The following is a 23,198-nucleotide window of genomic DNA, read 5'->3' on the forward strand; positions in this document are numbered from 1 at the left end:
TCTTTGACCTCTCCACTCTCTCTACTACAAAGTCGTTGATGTGTTGTGGAGGATGGTCATTCTTGGACCTCCTGAAGTCCATGATCATCTCCTTTGTCTTGTCCACATTGAGACTCAGGTTGTTCCTCTTGCATCATTTCACGAGATTTTCCACCTCTTCTCTGTAGTGTGACTCATCATCATTGTTGCTCTTGAGACTGACGACTATTGTGTCATCTGCAAACTTGATGACACTGTTGGAGCTGGATCTGGCGATGCAATCGTGGGTCAGTAGCGTGAACAGGAGTGGGCTGAGCACACAGTCTTGAGGTGTGCCAATGCTCAGTGTGATGGTGCTCAACATTCTGGTATTGACCCGACAGACTATGGTCTTTCCATTAGGAAACCCACGATCCAGTAACAGAGAGGGGTGTTGAGTCCCATCAAGGAGTTTCTCCAGCAGCCTCTGGGGAATAATCATATTAAACGCTGAGCAGGTCAATGAACAGCAACCTGGCATATGATGCATTGTTCTCCAGGTGGGCTAGTTCGGAGTGAAGTAGCAAGACTTCATCATGTGACCATGTAAGAGAGCCCAAGAGATGCAATTGTGACTGTGCACATGCATGACCAAGGGAGAGTGACTGATACCCATGTTTTGTGTTGTTGCAAGCCCAAAGGACCCCAAAACCCAGCAGCAATAGATTTTCGCCCCGACAAATGGTCACTTAAACAAAAGTTGTTTTTAATGATCTTTAAACATGAAAACAGAATCAAACTTTAACTTATCTCTATTAACTTAACTAACCCAACTTAACCCCCTTCAAATTCTAAGCGCACGTGTATGTGATGTTTGTGCAAATTTAAGAAAAGTTCTTTGATTCACAGTTCAATCTCACTTCTCCTTCTTCCAAGTTCTCTGGTTGCAGGCAATTCTTATACTGTGCACAGAATTTAACATGTATAAAGTTCACCAGGCTTTGGTACTCGAAAGGTAAATGTTTACTGCTCAGGAAGGTTCTTTGTAGGTTTGCAGAGAAAGATTTATTGTTCCAGGATTTCCACAACTGAGGTACCACCATTAGTCACCTCAATGTCTCGCTTTTTTAAAAACCTTTGCACTTATTTATTGCTGACATTTTTTTTCTGCATGGTCACAACAATTTGTTTATATTTTTCTTTGCTTACGTTTCTCTCTTTTGCATACATATCTTTATTCTTTTTTCATATTTTTAATTTCTTGCACTATGAGTCATATCTAATAACAACATCCACAAATGATCATCATCAATATATACATAGTGACATTTCTTCTTTCCCCCTTTCCTCCCTCTCCCCTTCCCCACCCTCTTCAAAAATCAATAAATAATAAAACACATAAAACAAAGAAATAACAAAAAAGAAAAAAGTTGTATCATCTACTTTCACATATTTAAATCTTATTGTGCCCATAATTATGTTGTTTTAAGAGAAGGAGGTTTGTGGTCAGCATTCTCTTGACATATTTTATGCATGGTTCCCAAATTTGTTCGAATAATGTACACTTGTCTTTCAGATTGTATGTAATTTTTTTCTAATGGAATACACTTGCTCATTTCTGAATACCACTGTTTTAAGGCTTGTTTCCATTTTCCAGGTTGTCATAATACATTTTTTTGCTACTGCTATCATAATAAATTTTATTTGGGCTTTGTCTAATTTTAGTCCTAATTTTTTGTCTCTTATATTATTTAACAGAAATTTTTTGGATCTTTTGATATATTATTTTTTGTGATTTTGTTTATTAGGTTTAGATCTTTCTCGAAAGTTTTTACTTTTGAACATGTCCAAATTGCATGTAATGTTGATACAGTCTTTTGTTTACAATGAAAACATCTATCCATTGCTTTTAATTTTTGAGGAGTAATATATAATCTATGTAGCCAGTTATATTGAATCACACATAATCTACTATTTATCATGTTCCTCATTGTTCCTATACATAACTTTTCCCATGTTTCATTCTTTATCTCTGTGTATAAATCATTTTCCCAACTTTCTTTTGGTTTATACTTTATTTCATCCTCTTTTTTATATTGTAGTTTGATGTACATGTTGGTAATAAATTTTTTAATTATCATTGTGTTTGTGATTAAATATTCATAGTTGCTACTTTCTGGTAATCTCAAGCTATTTCCCAGTTGATCTTTTAAATAAGATTTCAATTGGTAATATACAAACATTGTACCTTCTGTTATTCCATATTTATCTTTTAATTGCTCAATTATTTCCCAAAAAGCAGTCTTCTATTTTCTTGATTCTTTTTCTATCCCATTCCTTGAAAAATAAATTGTCTATTGTAAAGGGGATCAATTGGTTTTGTGTTAATATCATTTCTGGTATTTGATAATTTATCTTTTTTTCTTCCAGGTGTATTCTTTTCCATAATTTAAGTATGTGATGTAGTACTGGTGAATTGTTATATTCCACCAATTTTTCATCCCATTTATAAAGTATGTGTTCCGGGGTATTTTCTCCTAATTTCAGTCCGGTTTTTCTCCTCTCTGATAAAAATCTGATAAGTATCTTAACTGTGCTGCCCTATATTAATGTTTGAAGTTTGGTAGCTGTAACCCTCCTTGTTTGTAACTCCACGTTAATTTTTCTAGCGCTATTCTTCATTTCTTACCTTTCCATAAAACTTTCCTTACTATTTTCTTCAGTTTTGCAAAAAATTTCTGTCAGGGGAATTGGTAACATTTGAAATAGATATTGCACTCGTGGGAACACATTCATCTTAATACAGTTTACTCTTCCTATCAAAGTTAATGGCAGTTCTTTCCAATTCTCTAAATATTCCTGTATTTTTTTTAATTAATGGTTCATAGTTTAATTTGTATAAATGTTTTATGTTGTTATCTATTCTGATACCAAGGTAACACATCACCTGAGATTGCCATTTAAAAAAGGTTTCTTTTTTAAATTCTGAATAATCAATTTTGTTCATTGGCATCACTTCACTTTTATTGGTCTTAATCTTGTACCCTGATATCTCTCCATACTCTTTCAGTTTCATATGTAGTTTTTTTTATTGACTTATCTGGATCTGTTAAATATACTATGATGTCATCTGCAAATAGGCTGATTCTTTCTCTTTTATTTTTATTCCTTTTATCATAGTTTCCTTCCTTATCAACTCCACTAGTGGTTCAATAACCAAAGCGATAATGGGCATCCCTGTCTTGTTGACCTGCTTAATTTAAAGTGATCTGATACATATCCATTTTTTACTACCTTTGCTAACGGTCCATTATATAATGCTCTAATCCAGTTAATAAATTTTTCCGGTAGTTTAAAATTATGTAACACTTTAAACAAATAGTTCCACTCTACCCTATCAAAGGCTTTCTCTGCATCTAGCGTAACAGCTACCGTTGGCGTTTTATTTATTTGTACTGCATAAATTAAATTAATAAGTTTACAAACATTATTAGCTGCCCATCTTTTTTTTTAACAAATCCAGTTTGGTCTTGCCTTACTAGTTTTGGTACACAGTCATTCAGTCTGTTTGCTAATAATTTTGCTATTAATTTATAATCTGTATTCAATCATGATATTGGTCTGTATGATGTTGGTAATAGCGAGTCTTTACCCTCTTTTGGGATTACTGTAATTATTGCTGTTTTATATGATTTTGGTTAAGTTTTGGGTCTTTTCTACTTGATTTATTACTTCTAGGAGGGGAGGGATTAATAGATCCCAAAAAACTTCATAAAACTCTATAGGGAATCCATCTTCACCTGGTGTTTTATTGATTGGTAGTTTAATTAATATAATCTTGTATTTCTTCAGTCTTAAAAGGTTCTGTCAATTTATTTTGTTCTTCTATTTGTAGATGTGGTGGTTCAATATTAGATAAAAATTCATCATTTTTGTCATTTTTTCCTATATTTTCAGTTTGGTATAATTGTTTATAGAATCTTTTAAAATTTTCATTAATCTCCAAAGGATTATATGTGATCTGGTTATCATCTTTTAATGTCACTAGAATGGTTCTTTAAGCTTGTTCTGTTTTAAGTTGCCAGGCCAATATTTTGTGTTTTCTCTCCCAGTTCATAATATTTTTGATTTGTTTTCATTATATTTTTCTCTACTTTATATGTTTGTTATGTTTCATATTTTAATTTTTTCTCTGCCAGTTCTCTCTTTTTCTGTATCTTCTCTTTCCGCTAATTCCTTTTCTATGATTGTTATCTCTTTTTCCAACTGTTCTACTTCCTGATTATATTCCTTTTTAATTTTAGTCGTATAGCTAATCATTTGTCCTCTAATAAAGGCCTTCATTGCGTCCCATAAAATGAATTTATCTTTTACTGATTCCATATTTATCTTGAAGTATATTTTTTGTTCAATATATTCTTTGTAATCTTGTCTTTTTAACAGTGTAGGATTTAGTCTCCATCTATATGTCTTTGGTGGGGCATCCTCTAATTCAATTGTTAATAACAGGGAAGAGTGATCTGATAATAATCTTGCTTTATATTCTGTTTTTTTAAAACTCTCCATTGGATCTGTGCTGATAACAAAAACATTTCAATTCTTGAATAGATCTGATGTCTATTTGAGTAGTGTGAATATTCTCTCTCTTTTTGGTGTTGTTTCCTCCATATATCGATTAGTTTCATATCCTCCATTGCTTTTAGTGTAAATTTAGTTACTTTATTCTTATTGTTAATTGTCTTCCCAGTTTTGTCTATCATTGGGTCCAGGCTGAAGTTGAAATCCCCTACGAGCAAGATATGTCCCCTTGTATCTGGTATTTTTAGGCAGATGTTTGGCATAAATTGCTCATCTTCTTTGTTAGATGCATAGGTGTTTAATAACTTCCAAAATTCAGAATAAATCTGGCACTTTGTCATTACATATCTCCCTGTTGGATCTGTTATTATTTATTTTATGATAATTGGTAGATTTTTGTTGACTAATATAGCTACTCCCCTGGATGTTGAATTGTATGATGATGCTACTACATGGCCTACCCAGTATCTCTTCAATTTACTGTGTTCTATCTCAGTTAATTGTGTTTCTTGCACAAAAGCAATGTCGATTTTTTTCTTTTTTTAGTAATGTCAGTAACCTCTTCCCTTTAATTTGATTATGTATTCCATTAATATTTAGAGTCAAAAAATTAAATGTACCCATCTTATACCACTTTTTTCCAATTCTCTCTCGTCTCCTCAACTCTTCCATCTCTTTTATTTCCCAATTTATTTTTAATTATTTTTGCACATCTCAATACACAACGACACCAATTTTTTGAATTGACAGATCTTGCATCTCTTTAATTTCTTTGTCTCTATCTTTCAGTTCATTCATTTCTAATTCCACAGCGGTCTGACTTTCTTCCACTTTATCTGTTCTTTTTCCTATATCTGCTATGGCTAGCTCTAGTTTTTGCATTCTATCTTCAGCTTTTTCCATTTTTATTTTTATTGTGTTAAATTCTGTTGTTATAATGTCTTTTAATGTCTTCATTTGTTCATCAAAATATTCTCTATCTATTAACTGTTTATCTTTTTTACCTTCCTCTTTTTCATGTAAGTTTTTATCTTCTTTTTCTTCTCTCGCTAACTCCTTCTCTTGTCTTCTGTTCACCTCTTCTTGTCACAATGTCATCTGCCTGGTTCTTTCTATCAGTTCAATTTTGTGCCATTGATGGGCCCCCTCCCATTAGTGTCTTTTTTGTCATGCGTGGTTGCGCATCTTTTTGTGGCTCAGTGAGCCATTTTTGTAGTTCATTCCGAGAGGGCCGTTGCCCAGCTGGGTGTCCAACTGCTTTGGGGGATTGGATGTTCTTTTTTAAGGTAAAGCCTACCTCTTTTCTTTCTGCTGTTTTCATGTCTTCTTCCTTATCTGTCTCTCTGGTCTTTTCCTTTTTTGGTGCCATCTCTTGGGTTTTCTTGGTTTCTTTATCTTTCAGGCCTTCTACGTTTTTTCTGTCCAGCTTTGTTTTTTCTTTTTTTCTTTTCTCTGCGGAGGGCTATTCTTCTCCAGCCACTACTCCATTGGCATGACGTCACTCCCCCACCTCAATGTCTTTCTGATGAAACTTGCCCCATCAGGATTCTCCAGATGATAACCTCTTTCTTTCAGGCTACTACAGAGTTCCTTTCTGTTCCTCTTATTCCAAGAGAAACATCAGACAGATAGCACTTCCAGCCATCCACCACTCTGGAGCTTCTGTTGCAGTTCCAACAAGCTTCTCCAGCTTGTTTCAGCTGACTCTCTCTCCATCTCAGATTCCAACTGCCAGTCACATGTCCTTCTCTCTCTCTCACTTGCAAAACCCCCTCCTTCTCCAGCAAACAATAGGAGTTAGTCTTCTGCTCCTATCTGTTGTTTTAGGTAAAGAAACCTCTCAATGACCTTTGAGTGAGCACTTCACAGAAAGGTCAGAACTCTAGTAAAAATGTTCAACACAGATCCCCTGACTCCTTCAAGACAATGGGCTATTCATTTCATGGCATCATTTCAATTAGCACCTACTTGTGAAATGTGCATAGCATTCTCCATAGTTTCTGTAAAGTCTCTGAATATGAATTCTTCAGTATTTCAAATAATATCTGTTTTAAAGAGACCCCTTCTCTAATTTTACCAATTTATCTCCCAAATACATCTACAAATATTATATCACTGTGTACATCAGTTCACACGTTAGGGACTCTATGCATCTTCTTAAAGAATTTGCTCTTTCTGTGAATTATTTAAAAATCTGTTAAGATTATCTGCAAAAGTACAACTCCTGCTCTTTTTAATCTTAGATTAACAAACAATTCAAGTGAAAACCATACTGATAAATTCTATTCCATTTCTCTGGGGAAAACAGATCTTTTACCTCTTTATTTATTTTGTTTGCTTCAGCCACTCTTTCAGGAAGCAATGGATTCTGTAAAGGAGGAGCTGGAATTGGTTGCATGGCGATCAGTTGAATTTTGCTGGGTAGCCGCTTGCTTGCTTCAGATGGGCGTGACATTCGATCAACATGGTCAAAAATGGAAGCTGAGGAAGGCTGCTCATCAGACTTATTAATTTGAGGTGGTTCTGGAATATAAAAGGGACAGCGTACAAAATACAAATGAATCAAGTTAAACTGGGTCGGGATGATGAGCTGAAATAGTTGCACTGCTGGTGAAAATCTAACGGTCATTTGGGATACTGTCAGCCAGTGGCTTTTTAAAATTCATTTCAGGGATATGTGCGTCACAGGCTGCGCCAGAACTTAATTGCCTGCCCTTAATTGTCCTTGGGAAGATACTGATAAGCAGTCTTCCTGAAATGCTGCTTTTGGACTTTTAAATTAAAGGCGTGAAACAATCCATAGAACTTAACACAAAGATGTAAGGTCAAATAGCCTACAACTGTTTTTGTAAATTTTAGAGCCAAGATGGTGACATTAAACATCCAGACAGGAGAGTTTAAGAATGATGTATGATTCGCATCATATTTTTGATTGTATACGAGTCTTTGTCATCCCCAAGCATGCATATAATGGCATTAATTGGGCAAAATCCATTATGACCCGAAGAAGCATTGTTCATTCCATTGACTGAAATGTGTACTGAATGTCTCAGGTAGAGATGAAGTTCATATCATTCTGCACACTTCAAAAATAAAGCAATTTCAAGGGAATAATTAATTCTGCACTGCTGCCAAACTAACCTGATTTTTGGAATGCTTTGGAAATGAGTGGATATGCTCTTTCAAGTAGACAATTAAACTCCAGTGATTCCACCATAGTTGGCCAGAGAGGAGAATATTCATATTGACGCCCCTTTGCAACAAATTCCCATAAGAAATGGGGCCACTGCAGCTAGTGTGGTAACTCACAGATTATGAACTCCGGTGCTGCCTAGGTGGCTTGTCCTTCATAGACAATGGGGGTAGAGGAGCCGGGAGCTCGGTGCCAAGACAGTGATGGGTTTACAGGTAGGGCAACAGAGAAAATGGAGGTGTTGAGATGGTAGTACTGAAAATGAGCAGGGGGATCAGAACCAAATTAGCAGCAACTTTACCAGAGGGAACCTCAGCTCCAGAGGCAAGAGAGTTGTTAGGATGATGTCTAGTGGGAGAGCCCTGGAAACAGTTATTGCAAAGGGAGCAACTGGAACAATGAAATGGGGGCTGAAGCAACTATGAGGTCATGGAGCCGTGGAAAGAGAGAGATTAAGGAAGGTGGGAGCTGGGAAATGACACAGAACAACAGAAGGGAAATGGGAGCAGGGTCTTCAGAGGAGCACAGCAGCAGGAGCTGCGGATTTGGGAGTGATGAGAATGACAGAAAGTGAGGCAACAAGTAATCATGCAAATCAATTATGTGTGGACTAAATTGATTACTCTTCTTCAAACATGTCATTCCAATGTAAACTCCATGCAGATAGAGGGTAGTAGGCTTCCTAAACATTAACCACTTTGATCCCATGGAAGAGATTTTCTTGGAACACTTTTAAGCATGCCTCTGGTATCCATGGAAACCACTTGAGCACCCAGACCTTTAAAGGCCTTAAAATAAACTAGAATATTGGCTTCCATGATTCGTATTTCATAAGACATTTTGTTACTGATTTTCAATCTTTGCAGTAATGGTCTGATACAAAAGTATTACCAACCTCCACCAATAGCTTCCAGGTTCACTTATATTCCAATAAATATTTTAGAATATATTCATCATAATTTAGGGCACATAATGAAAACATGATAATTTTATTTGGTTATGGTGCTCCTTTAAAAATATGATGCACTTGTTTCCGTATAATTGTTAGTATTTTTCATTGCATTTATCTTGTGACATAAGAGGCAGATATTTAGCCCATCAGGTCTATGAGTGCTCACTTCCCCACATTTCTCTGCTCCTTTTCTCATTCCTGACTATTAATCTTTGCTGATTTTCCTGCCACCCAACTCTGCAAGGTTAATTTATAGTAGGCAATTAACCAAGTTGTCTCTGAAGTACCATTCAATCACAGGCAAACTCCAATCAGGCAGCTCCAAGATAAGGATAGAATGGAGTCATGAAACAGAGCATTAACTATTGTGCCATTGCACCCCTTAATGTGGTGCCATTGGGATACACTTGTTATATATAAAAAATACAACTTGGGACTTATTTCTAAACATCACAGATGGATAAACAATGCTTCCAAATTAGTATTGTATGGACAATATTCATGTACTCAGATAGGTTAAGTAACAACATTGTATGCTGATATCTTTCAAACAATGTAGCTAAGGTGCTTTAATTGTTTTATGATATTGTTGCTACTCATTGTCTATGGCTCTAAGGAATGTTCCCTGTGGTTTTACAACTTATACATTGTTTGCATATATGTAATCCTCTGGTAAACATATTGCCTATGGTAATGTTCTATACCGGGGCAGGCAACCTTTTACCAGATGAAGTGTCAGTGGTTGAATGCGGGCCGCACTGATGTAACCATAAATCAAATAAATACTGAAACGCAGACATTGTGTAATTTAAGTTTTTGATTGTCTCTGCTTGAAGTACGTAATGAACAATGTTTGAACGTAACTGGCGATAATTTATCAAAAAACAGAAGAAGTTCAAGCAATGAGATAACCGTATTCCTTCCAAAAACATTACAATGATGCATTTCAGAAGGCATATTCAAATCTGGAAATGCACCAAGAATCACGAGTTAGTCATCAAAAAAACCATACAAGTCATAAAGGAGAAAAATTAGTCACAATGGAAGTAAAATAACTAGCCCCAAAACAGACACAGCTCAATCAGTGGGGAACTTGATTTGGTTTGTTTGAAAGCGTTTCGATATTGGGTGATAGAGTTGTTGATTCAATAGCAAAAAATCATCTCAAGGAGTCTTACCACTAGTAGAATTAACTAGTTAGCAGGAGTGATAAAATTATCCCTTGCTCGATATAAATATTTCAGATAGGTGTTTGAAGTGTTGCAAACTGTCATTTAAACTTGGTGGCTTTCAAATAATTCTTCAAATAGTTCAGGAGTTTTAAAAATTATCAGTAACAATTATTTTTGTTGCAAAACTGCGGACATAAATAAATTTGTTGAATATAGCATTTTGGGGAGGAGTCACGCGATGGAGTAGTGGCCGGACGGTGAACTCCAGCCCTCTCCAGAAAAGTCGGGAAAAACAAGAGAAAACACAAAGGCACAGAAATAAAAGTTACAGAAAAGTGAGTATAAAGGTGGAAAGAAGATGGCGACAAAAAAAGAAAAGTCGAAAGCAACGGTAAGAAGAGAGGAAGAGAAGACAAAGGAGGAAAAAGGTGAAGGCCTTACCTGTCCGAAGAGGCCCGCTGCGGAGAGAGAAACCCGCTCCCTCAGGTCGGTAAATAATGGACTACAAAAATGGCTCGCAGAGCCGAGTAAAAGTGCGCAACCGCGCATGCGCGATGCGAATGAAAAAAAACACACCGACGGGAGGGGGGACCAGCTGGGGAGTCGATCTCCACAGCCGGCAACGACAGCTGCAGAACACCTGCAGCAAGAAGAGACCACAGAAGACAACAGAAACAAGAAAGAAGAGGAGGAAAGGGCAACAAAGAAACAACAGATGGCCAACCCAGAGGAAGAAGAAGAGGAAGAGTATGGTGAAATAGAAGAAGAAAAGAGAGGCAAGGTAAAGGATATACTTGCTCTTATTAGAGGATACATGGAATCATTTAAAGAATGGCAAACACAGGAATTTAAGGATTTAAGAAAAAGAATAAACAACACAGAAGAGAAAATAAATAAAATGGAGATGACCTTAACAGAAATGGGAAAGAAAATGGACAAGATGGAAGTGCGGGCAGTAGCAGCAGAAATGGAGGTAGAAGACTTAAAAAAGAAATTGGAGAAATCTAATAAAAAAACTAAAGAGACACAAGAACTACTAGCTCAAAAAATAGATACAATGGAAAGCCATAACAGAAGAAATAACATAAAGATAGTGGGCCTTAAGGAAGATGAAGAAGGCAAGAATATGAGGGAGTTTATAAAAGAGTGGATCCCTAAGACCCTAGGATGTCCAGAACTACAGCAAGAATTGGAAATAGAAAGGGCACATAGAGTATTGGCCTCTAAACCACAACCACAACAAAAACCAAGATCTATTGTAGTAAAATTCCTAAGATATACTACAAGAGAAAAGGTACTGGAGAAGACAATGGAAAAAGTAAGAGAGGGCAACAAACCACTGGAGTATAAAGGGCAAAAAATCTTCATTTATCCAGATATAAGTTTTGAACTCCTAAAGAAGAGAAAAGAGTTCAATACAGCAAAGGCGATTTTATGGAAGAAAGGGTATAAATTTATACTAAAGCATCCAGCGGTATTGAAAATATTTATTCCAGGACAACAAAACAGACTATTCTCGGATCCAGAAGAAGCACGAAAATTTGCAGAACAATTACAAAAATAGACTGAGGGAGGAAGACGGGTAATGAGAGTTAAGATGATCACAATTGATATGTATGTGGGTAAAGACAAAAATAGACTGAGGGATGAAGACGGGTAATGAGAGTAAAAATGATCACGATTGATATGTATGCGGGTAAAGAGGTATAAGAGTGAATAGAGACAAGGAGCATACGTGAATGTATCTGTACTTAGAGGAAAATATAGATAGTATAGACAAGAATTAATAAGGGAAGGTAATGGAATAGAGAGAATAAGGAGGGAATTAAAAGAGTGACCTTTGTGACATATGAAAAGTGAAATCTTTTCTGGGGGAGGCGGGGTGGGGGGAAATAGCGGTCACTGCAAAATCAGTTGACGCTTGCGAGTGGATTCACAAATCCAAATGGAGAGGGGAGATGTGGTTGTCCGACAAGAGATAAAGGACAACTCAGGAGGTGAATGGGAGATTGGGAATAAATAAGATAGAAATAGGAGAATAAGGAAAATGTTGGATGTTGTAGGAATGTTGTCTTATAAAGAGTTGAAAATAAGAAAACAGAAATGGAAAAGGAGGAAAGGTAATGATGGAAAAACGGAAAGAGAAGATAAACAAAATATAAAAGGGCTACGCTGAACTATATGTCTTTAAATATTAATGGAATACATAACCAAATTAAAAGGAATAAACTACCAAATTTAAATGAATAAATGTATTCCATTAGAAAAAATAACATATTGGTTAAGAAATAATATTGAAATATTCGAACAAGTATAGGAGCCTTACATTAAATACAATAGCGAAAACCTACCGGGGACAAACATTACCTAAGTTGATGGAAGGAGAAGGAAAGAAAAGAATGGACTCAGTAGAATTTCTGGTGTAATTTTGTTGAATGACAACATTGTCTGACTGGATTAATGCAACCTAGATTGTATACCTAAAATGGATGAGAGGGGGGGTGGGGGGGTGGTTTGGGAGGAAAGGGGGGCGGGAGAAAAAGTCACTGTATATGTGTGAAAAAGAAATTGTGTATATCATGGCTAATGTGATTTATGGTGTGAAAAATAAAAAAAATTAAAAAAAAAAAAAAAAAATGTAACGTCGACATCAATAATTGGGAGGACAATGCCAAGGACAGGAAACTCTGGCAAGACATCATCCAAGAAGGAACAGCTACTTTCAAAGCCAACGTATGTTCAGAACTAGAAGAAAAGAGAAGTAAATGGAAAGAGAGGCAGCAACAACCAAAGCCCGATCTGCCATCTGGAATGACCTGTTCTGAATGTGGAAGATCTTTCAAAGCCAAGATTGGACTCTCAAGCCACTTGAGAGCCCATAAATAGATCAACGGAATGAAGGCCATCATCCTCGATCTCTAGGTATAGCCATGACGACTACCTTAATCCTAACCATAAACTACTTTGCAACCAACAAACGATTTGTCTGCACTATTGAAAAAAATTGTTTGTACTGACTGCAACTGTGAATATTTAGCTGTACTTTTATATTTATTTCCTCTGTTTCTTGGTGTGTTATGGAAAGTTAGTCTGTACTTCTGTTTTGTTTATCTTGCTTGTGTGGCTGCAGCAAGTAATAATTTTGGTGTATCTGGGTATTGTACTTTTATATTTGACAATAAACTCTCATGTTGTATCTATATAAAAAAAAAAAAAAAAATATAGCATTTTGAATCTTTCTCAGCAGAAGCTATTATGTATTCCTCTAAACCTCTGCCTTTGATCCAGATCTCCCACTTTAATTTCTTTGAACTCTAAGGGGTGTTTTGAACTGAGTATGTGACATAAATCCCATTTTCGAGTGAACAAAATTTGCTTTGTGCTGAATAAATTTTGTTTGCAGCTGGAGTCAGATGAAGGAACATCACAGAGTCCCACACATGAACATCTGACTTTGCACTTTTTTTGAGTGGCTTAGGGAGGGGGCGCTTAGGGGAATGGGGAGAGGGAGAGCAGGGACAGATGGCTTGGGAGTGGGAAGAGATGGAGAGGGGGCTGGCTCAAGGGAGCCGAGAGAGTGGCGGCTCAGGGAGTAGGGGGGAGGGGGCGCTTCAGGGTCTCTCCGAAAGATTGGTCGCCTGGGACAGATGGTCACTGATGCAAAGCTTATCTCAGGCCCATGTTGAGGGTGAAGCGTGTTCCTGGGAGCACCAGTGTGAGTTATTTTTCTGCAGGCTGAAAGCGATGCGGTCAATGAACGATTCCTGATTATAACAATGTGGAGAGACTTGTGAACATTCTGTGTGAATGCAGTCATTTCACTGCCTGGTTCACAACCCCGAAGGAATGAGCAGCATTTATATCGCCACAAAGTATTTCCTTTGCTGAAGGAAATACAGTCCCTGGGGGCCACCAATGACAAAGGTTGACAGTTTCGTGCAGCGAACAGCATATGTTGGAGCGGCTGAGGGTGACTGGCTGAACACATTGGGTTGCAGGTCGCATAAATTTGGATCATGGGCCGGATGTGGTCCACAAGCTGTAGGTTGCCTGCTCCTGTTCTACAGTAATATTCAGGTTAACAATGCCTTGATAACTTGAACATGATAATAATTCACAAAGCTAGCTACATTTTGTCTTGGTTATCTATAGAATTTCTAAATACTTTAATTGCACATGTTTCTTATCTTTCTCCCAAAGGAAATGTATGCAATATAAACTTCTTAGTTTTTGGCAGGCAGCTTAGCCATAGATTTAACAGGAAAATAGAAATGCCGCCGGGTTCATCTGGGTGAATGAAGTATCCCTAGGTTTAGCTGGGAATTTTTAACATCCTTTTTTAAATTTAGACATACAGCAAGGTAACAGCCATTTTGGCCCACGAGTCCGTCCCACTCAGTTTACACCCAAAATGATGTGCCTCAGCAGAAAAAGGCTCATTCACATTTTCACATTGATAGGTGGGAAAGGCCTGTTACGCTCAACAAAAAGACATGCATTTCCAAAGGAAATGGGCCCAGGTGGGCTCTGCTTTAGAAATAACTGTTTTTGCTCTTGAAAGATGAAACAACTTTATCACAAGTGTACATAAGGCTTCTGCTGTTAGTAAACTTCTACAACCAGTCAATTCAAAACCAGTTAAGTGGCTACTATGCCAAAAATAGATAAACTCGCATTACATTTTTTTTTTCCAAAGTAAATGTACAAATTTGCATTGCATTGCTAATTAAGTTAGAGGATACGAACCATTTCCAAAATTTGTGAGTCTATTGCCACCACTAGGCATTACAGGGGCTCTTGGAATATCCTCGACAGACTCTCTACCACTCGATTGCTCGCTGGCTGTGGACTCAGCTTCCGAAGGTGAAACTCTACATAAATACACATTATTTTTCAGACAAAGCAAAAAAATTGAAATGCATGATTTAAAGCAACTTCAGTTTATGCGCCTTTGATTTTTTTTCTTCAGTTTTCACACAAATTCATTGAAACACAACCGAATATCTGAACTTTTTTCAGGATTAGTTAGTCAATTAATCACCAGAAGCTGCAATTTGAAATTTCTTAATTTCCCCTTGACTATCAAATCCTTCTTCATTATTAAGGATTAGGAACTCCATACTACATATACGCATTCGTGTGTGTGTACGTACACACACACAGTTATCATCAGACAATAAATTACAATATATGTGACACCAGGACTGAGGAAATAAAGAAGTATAATTTGACATGAAGCTTGGAAATTATTTTTTTTTTAAATCACGCAATGAGCAGGGAAGAGATAGGGATTGTACTGTCATCTGCACAGGCGTGCCAAGTTTTCCATGAGGCGCACAAGATGGACCCATAATGTTGAACACGTTTTATACATGAATGTCCAAATTAATTCTCCAGGTGCATCTTGTTCAAAATATCAGCTTTACATTCATCAGGGAAGGTATGGAAGCAGCTATCTTAATATAGTTTCTTTGGGCCAAGATTCAGGGGTTCCGGACTGGTGTTAAAAGTCTAAATGATAGCACAAATCCCTCAGCAGCAATATTCACAGTCTCCCTGTTCATTCAGACATTAGTATCATGCACTGATACAATGTGATATTCTCATGGTGCTGCCAGTGTATTATATAAGTATCCTTATTATTCAGTATGACTTGCACGTTGGTGGAATAAAATATTAGCTAAAACCATGTGTATTGAATACCTGCTGATTGCAGACCGCAGTAATCTTCACTATCTGGCATCAAGTGAATTGTGATGAATGAATAAGAAACCTAACCTTCTTGTCACAAATATATGAGAGAAACCTGAAGAACAACAGCACATCATAGTACTAGATATATTGCAGCCAGCTGAGTTTAACATTAATAAATAATGGCACACATCAATTTTTACTCCAATTATCTGCCAATAGGTGGTGCTACTAACATTGGACTTTTCCCTGTAGAAAGAAATGGGTCGGTACTGGGCTGGACTCCCAATTCTTCAAATTACTATTCTCCATGGAAAAGAAGATCTAAATAGGTACACTGATCAAATGAGCAAAAAAACCCACAAGCAGGCTATCAAGGGTTATGAGGACATCATGGCATCTTTCATCTGAGTCTCAAATAAAACATCTCAAATCTTTGTCCACTCTCTGAGTAATACCTACCCGAGTCTGCATCGACTACACTTATAGTATAAAGACATGCACCAACCAGGATTTGTGGAAATTCAATGCTGTCTTTAAATGATCTTGCAAAGCACTTGACAAATAAAAGTAAAAATGGAAATTCTTGACAGCCACTTGACATTTTCTTGATAAATATGAAAATTTTTTAAGCATGAATAGCTTATATTTCTCTTTTGCTTTCTTATTTCCTGATGCCATTGATCAGGATTTGCATTTGATCTAGTCAATGTTCCACCAGCTTGCAAAAACAAATCTGCTTGGAAAATGTCTATTTTTCACTTTGTCACATCAAGTGAGGCATGAACTCAAGTAAGATCACACTAAACAATTTGAATTTGATGTTGAAAGACCAAAATATTTCTGCTGTTGAGCAGCTAATGCACTGCAATGGTGTACACTAACCTGCTTCTCTGACGAAGCCCTTTGGAGAGTTTGGCTGTCTTTGGCTGAGGACTGGACACATCACCATTCTCAGATGGTGAATTGTCTTTTGCTGAGGCAGGTGGCAGACCTTCATGGATGACCAGGATGTCATCTTTACCATGTTGACCAATATGCTGCTTGGCAAAGTCAAAACCTTTTACACTTGGTACTTGTAGCTGAGAAGGTAAATGTGATAATCTATTAGAATTGATATTACAGATAATGGTACAGTAAAGAAGCTTCATTAGGGTACTGTGTTACACAGCAGATGCTCACATACTATCTCAGGCTGTGACAAAGGTCTGTCTTAAAATAAATCTCTGCGCCTTTCTTATTTTTACCACTATTCATCTTCTCTCACTTTCCTTTCCACCTTGTCAGAGTCCTGCATCTCATTTTCTAAATGAAATAACAGATATGGATTTTCCAAACATGTCTGGGTTAAGAAAAATTCAATCTTCTAAAACTATTGGCATGAGACATTAACTGTGACGTTTTCAACGAGAATGTTTTTAATGCCTTTGCAAATCATTTATCAACTACTTTAGCTTGAAAATAACCTTTGCTCTTCCATAAATTTTTGTATTGTAGGGGAATTAAGGTTTATTGGTAAAGGATAGGTAGGTGGAGTTGCCAATGTGCAGGTTAGCCATGATCTGGAACAGGCAATTTTTCTGTTCTTATGAACAGAAATCCTGGACAAATCTCTTGAAAGGAATCCCCCCTAAACATCAACTCTCCTTTCCTAATTCAGAAGCAGAGAACTGCAGTGTAGATGGGATAATGGTTTCAGTTTTGAAATTCCAATTAATTCATTCTGGATTTAAGAATTGGTTGTTTTTAAATTGTGAAACTTTTTACGCTTCTCAGACTATTAGTCTAATCTCTTCTGAAGGTTATGGCACCTTGTGTTTCCCATCTAGCGCCAATGATAAACATATGTTAACAGCACGTCCTCTGTGTCACAATATCATAAACTGAAGTTTTGAAAGCCACCACAGGGATCTATATTGAGGAAACATCCAGTTTATAACTAAGGCTAACTCCAGCAAAAACATTTTTCATACTGGGCCATTTTAGCTGGGAATGAGCAGAGAGCTCTCATTTGAAATTCTGCACTGATTATTGACCTCTAAGTGGTGTTCTTGTTAAAATTAGATAGCCTAGTTCTTTTGCTAATACACTTTTCAATTTAAAGTTTATTTAGCAAACAATCTTGAAAATAAAAAAAATTCTACCACAGCTGAGTAATTGGGATCACAGGAATAGAAAATATTTATTATTCCTTTAAAAATGTGGCACCTCTCTCATCTTTCCTTTACAGGATCATCGTTCTGATCTTGTAACAAAAACAAAAAATCCTGGGAACATTCATGGTCAGGCAGCATCTATGAAAAGAGAAACAGAGAAGATGGGGAAAGGATGGCTAGAACAAAGGGAATAGCTCATATTAACATATTTGGTCTCACCCTATCAGGGGTGTTCCCTTTGTTCCAGCCATCCTTCCTGCACCATTTCCATTCCTGAAAGTTAATTTGTTCTGAGGGAGGGCCTGAGGGCTGATACATCAACTTTGTTTTTCTTTCCACTGATGTTTCCTGCCCTTCTGAGTATTGTCACCATTTTCTATTTTTATTTCAGGTTTCTACTACTGGTACACAATCTTTTATCCGGAACCCTTAGGGACAGTGTGTTCCGAATTTTGGATTTTTCCGGATTTCGGAAAGCCCACCTGAATTGTGCTGCAGTATCCACCCCCTTCCAGTCCCCTGGCCCACCTCCCCCAACTGCGGTCACTCAGCCGCCTCCTTCAATCGCTGGTCCCTCGGCCACCTCCCCCAACACTGGTCCCTCAGCCATCCGATCGTCTGCCCCGACCGCCTAGATGTCTGCCCCAACCGCTGGTCCTTTGCCTGTCTCTCCCGACCGCCGGTCCTTCAGCCGCCCGGCCACCTCCCCAACCGTGGTCCCTCGGCCACCCAGCCGTCTCCCCCAACCGCGGTCTCTTGGCTGCCCGGCAGTCTCCCCCTTCCCCCAACCGCTGGTCCCCACTTGCCGGATTTTGGAGTTTTCCGGATTTTAGATATCTGGATAAAGGATCGTGTACCTATATTAATAGTTTTCTTTAAATGTTCATCTATTGTCAAAATATATATTTTCATAGCGTATGCCTAAAACCATTTTACAAGACTGTTCAAATTGTTCTTTAATGATACTGTGATGTAGGAGATGTGCTAAAAATGCATATTCTTTTCCTATCTGATGTTTACTTTGAAGTCTGTGTTGCTTATGAGATCAGGTAACTTGCCACAGGTCATAGATTAAACAACAATTTTTTTTCTTTTTGACTTAATTTGGACCTGGATTGGTATTTCAGCTAGGGTGCTAACAGGAGAACAATACTTACTTTCCAAATACCAATGCAGCTTACATATAAATAGCAAAATTTTGCTATGAAGTATAGCATGACATTTTGTCATTTTTGGATACCTAAACATTTTGCTACCCATTCAACAAACATTTATCATGAACTATAATCTTTCTAAAACTGTTAAACAGATCAAAGGAAAGCTAGCTCTTAATTCTAATGTCTTGAAATTAGATTGATCTTATTTTTATTCTCTAAAACACTATCTATAGCCTCAAAACCAATTTTGGCTTCCCTAAAAGAAATTTCAAGTGGGGCACAGTAGTGCACATTGTAGAGCCACAGTTTCAGAATGCCAGAAACTCGCGCTCAGTCCTCACGTTTGCACATTCTCCAGTTGTTCCAATTTTCTCTCACATCCCAATGACATGGGGGTTGGTAGGTGAATTGGTCATTGTAAATTTTCCTTAATGAGTTGGTGTGGTTGAATTTTTGGGGTGGGGTAGGGGGTGGGGGGGGAAGTAGTGGTGACAATGCAGGTGGGAAATAAATGGGATTAATGTAAGACGTGCAAATAGGTGGTGGGATGATAATGACTATGGCAATTGGACAATAGGACTATTGTTTCATACACTCAGAAAGCAGTTAATAACTTGCAAATTCATTTTCATTAAGGCACATTTTTTGTGTGCAGAAAGAAATATAATTTGGCAGCAGTTGGCATGACTGCTTATGCTACTATTCACTGATTACTTACATGACAAAATATCTAACTTCAAATGTATCCATTCAATTATATGCATAACATTTTTGTTTCAGTTATTAAACCAAGACATCTGTGGTTCATTGAAACAACATGTGGTCTAGTAGGACAAAATTAATACCACGGCTCCAAAAGTCAAGGTCAAGACCCATTCTGTTATTCCATGTCCTAAAACTGTCAAGCCCCCGACTTCTACTTGTTGAATTCAAATAATGAAGAACTGATGAATGTAACAAAGGTCCCTCCACTGCATGCTTCATATCCTTTCAGTCTAGATGAAATGGTTTATTAATACTGCTGGATATCAAGGTTGGACAATACCATTGAAGAAATCTAATAATAATTTAGTCTTTTGAATCCAAATGCAATTAATAAATTAGTCTTGGAATAATCCTTAGTTTCTGATTTTCATTCATACTTTTAGTATTTTAGATCCCCAAAACAAATTTTATATTTCAATTATTTCCATAATTTATTCCTGTTCATGAAACAGAGCAATGAAAAATTATAAACAGAAACTCCCCTGTAATTTTGAGCAAGTGCCATATTCAGGTGAGACATTAAAGTTCCCAAACATTTTAAAGAGGAGCAGCTACTTTTCCTTGGAGACATAACCACCATCTTTCATATCTCTAACATCACTCTGACACAATCCTGGAGACTCACTGCAATGACTGAAATATTGCAAAAGCTGCCTTCCAGAACCGACAGTTCTGAAAACCTGTCAGAATTATTGACATATTCATGGAGCCTCTGGAATGCTCATGCCCTTACAACTACTGGATATTCTGCACTAACTGATGTCTCACATGCCAATTGCTGTAAATACAAGTACATTCTTGATCATCTGTCTTATTTTCAAAATTCAGTCCCAACTACTCCAATAATAAAGATTTAGATGGATCTTAATATCTGAAAGAAACAGCAAAGAACAGTTATATGAAAGAGCCTGAAAAATTGTCAATATGTCCACCCCACTGTCACTAGCTGATTTGTGGACTAATTTCAGCTTTTATTATTGAATATGAACATTGAATGAAAACAAGTTTCAAAATCTACCACCAGCTTATTATGATGGGTGTATGCTTAATTTTCAAAAGGGGTTGAATTCACTATCCTGGACATCAATAGAAGGAAATATTTGAAAGTGTTCTTTTTTTTTTAAGTTTCTTTTTGGCAGCAACCAGCAATATGTGCATTTAAGGATATGAAGCTGAAGGTTCTTGTAATTAGACAGAAAATCATATTAGAATTATATAAATCATGTGGCCCAATCTCATTGCTGCCCTGGTTTAACCATAGACCAAAGAGATGAATTCCAGAGAGTGATGAAGTTAGAGTGACTGCCCTTGACATTCAGGTAGGATATGATCAAGTGTAGCATTAGGGATCTCTGCGAAAACCAGAGTCAAGCAGTTTGGCCAGCATTATGTCGCAGCCATTAGAGCTGTTGCCTCATAGCTCCAGCGACACAGACCTTGGATACATTCAAGGTCAAATTTGCACATCCTACCTGTGACCATGTGACTTTTTCACCTGGAGCTCTGATTTCCTTCCACATCTGAAAGACATGCAGGTAGTTTAACCGGCATCAGTAAGTCATTGTATTGGTGAGTAGAAAATGAATCAAAAGGAAAGCTGAGGGGCATGTGCGAGAGAATCATAAGGGGATAATAGACGGGAAAGGAAATTATGAGATTTACTTTGCATGGACCTGATAGGCTGAATAGTCCCCTACTGTGTCACAATAAATACTTAAGCATCAAAGGAGAAAATACTCCAATGGTTGAAGAGATGTTACTCACAAAGGAAGATGGTTGTGGTTGTCTGAGGTTAATCATATTGGCCTGTTCAGTGAAGTGCAAATCCTGAAAAGTGAATTATAAAAAAGGCTTTTTTATGTCCAATGAATAGAAAGAGAAAGAATAGGCAAAAATGCTTGCTCTCACACTCCTTTCAGCACAAGGCTGGATAAATTAGTCACAATTACAGCCAACTTAATGTTTAATTTTGACAAGAAAGCCTTTCAAATATAAATGACTGTGAAGTCTCTGCCCAACTGATATCCTTTTATTTTAGGCAATAAAAGACAAGCTTGCATTAACTAAAATAAAAGGATCATTTGATTGAAGGATAAAATATTCTTGTTTATTCATTTTATAACTTGAAATATTTTTAAAACAACTCTTTATAAACTTAACTCTAACTAAAGCATTTTATTTTACTAATTACTCACGCCCTTTGTGTTGTCACACAGGCTTGACAAAAGATAATACTTATCTACTCAGACATGGTAGAACAGATTGTTGTCCAATACTAGGAATGCACTGGATTATATTGGCACTGTATTCTCTGTGCTGAAGTGCCATTGGGTGAGACATAATTTACCTTCAGGATGCATTTCATAAAAGGGAAGTACTACACAGTACTGCACAGCACTGACATCCAAGGTTCAACCCGAATCTTTCAAAGCATAGGGTCATAATCTTGTCCTCAGGCAATGCATGTCATGCCATTCTGGACCAAATACTTGCAAGTGAAAATCAAAGCTTTGCACATCAGAGCCATGTGTCAGGAGGTGTGTGCATTTAGAATTTATGTCCAGCTAATACAATCATAAACACCATTTCTAGCCCCCATCTTCTAAATGCCAAGGTCAATAACTCTTGGAACCAATTTCCATGTTTGTGGTGCCTCAAAAATATTTCCAAAATTAAAAGTGTAGAGGTGGGAACCTAAGGCTTTAGTTCAAGGCTTTGGTGAGGAGACACAGGTGAGTAACAGGGAAATCTTTTTTTGCAGAGGTTATATAAAAGTCACCAAATTACAGCTAATTAAATAAAGTAGGCATGCAGGATCAGGTGATGTGTTGTAGATGCATGATGTGGGAGCTGGTGGACCCCATTGTGGTTCCTGGTGACTACGTTTGTTGGTTGCTCAAGGAACAGGCTCAAAACTGATGACCTGGAATTTGAGCTTCAAACACTGTGACAAATCAGGGGGGGGGGGGAATGAGGAACCATGGGCTAAATTAAAAAGCAGAATGATAAAGGTGGTAACCTCTGGATTGCTACCTGAGACATGTGCAAATTGACACAAGGACACAGGCACCAGTATTTGGGAAGGAAAGAACTGTTCAAAGGGGATGGACACAATCTGAACAGTTATAGGACCTGGATCCTGGAGAATCGCATAACTAGACTGTGGATAGGGTTTTAAACTAAATAGTAGGGGCTGGGTTCAACCGATTGGAGAAGGATGAATAAAGTAGAAAAGAGTGTAGATAAAGAAAAAGCAAAAGTTAAACCAGAGAAAAGTAAGAGCAGAGGGTATAAAAGTCAAGTGCAAAAGAGGCAAAGATTGTGTAAAAGCACAAGGAGATTAAGAGAATTTTATCTGAATGTCCATAGTTTTCTAAATAAAGTCTATAAACTTTTGGCACAAATAAATACAAAAGTGGCCATGACAGACACGTAATTGCAGGATGGCAAGGACTGGGAATTAACCGGTCTTCTATGTGCGCTATTATTTAAATTATTTTTTGTAAGCTGGTTATAATATGAAAGTTTTCACTTTATGATGGTGCCGCAAAACATCGACAACAAATTCTGATTCTG

General features: G+C 37.2%; 1 protein-coding gene across 5 annotated transcripts in view; it reads right to left on the reverse strand.

The window, feature by feature from the left end:
- Positions 1–23,198, reverse strand: part of LOC138745821 (UPF0606 protein KIAA1549) — a 350,579-nt gene that overhangs the window by 27,657 nt on the left and 299,724 nt on the right. For 3 of the 5 annotated variants that reach the window (XM_069903164.1, XM_069903160.1, XM_069903163.1), the window contains exons 11-15: positions 21,387–21,449; positions 21,095–21,142; positions 16,430–16,626; positions 14,600–14,724; positions 6,854–7,059 (exon numbers count right to left, since the gene is read on the reverse strand). In XM_069903164.1, the coding sequence (XP_069759265.1) occupies positions 6,854–7,059; positions 14,600–14,724; positions 16,430–16,626; positions 21,095–21,142; positions 21,387–21,449 (639 nt within the window). The remainder of the gene's footprint in view (positions 1–6,853; positions 7,060–14,599; positions 14,725–16,429; positions 16,627–21,094; positions 21,143–21,386; positions 21,450–23,198) is intronic. The other 2 variants (XM_069903161.1, XM_069903162.1) reach the window with 2 other exon arrangements.

The sequence above is a fragment of the Narcine bancroftii genome, chromosome 11 (assembly GCF_036971445.1).
Source record: "Narcine bancroftii isolate sNarBan1 chromosome 11, sNarBan1.hap1, whole genome shotgun sequence".
In the NCBI taxonomy this organism is placed as follows: Eukaryota; Metazoa; Chordata; class Chondrichthyes; order Torpediniformes; family Narcinidae; genus Narcine; species Narcine bancroftii.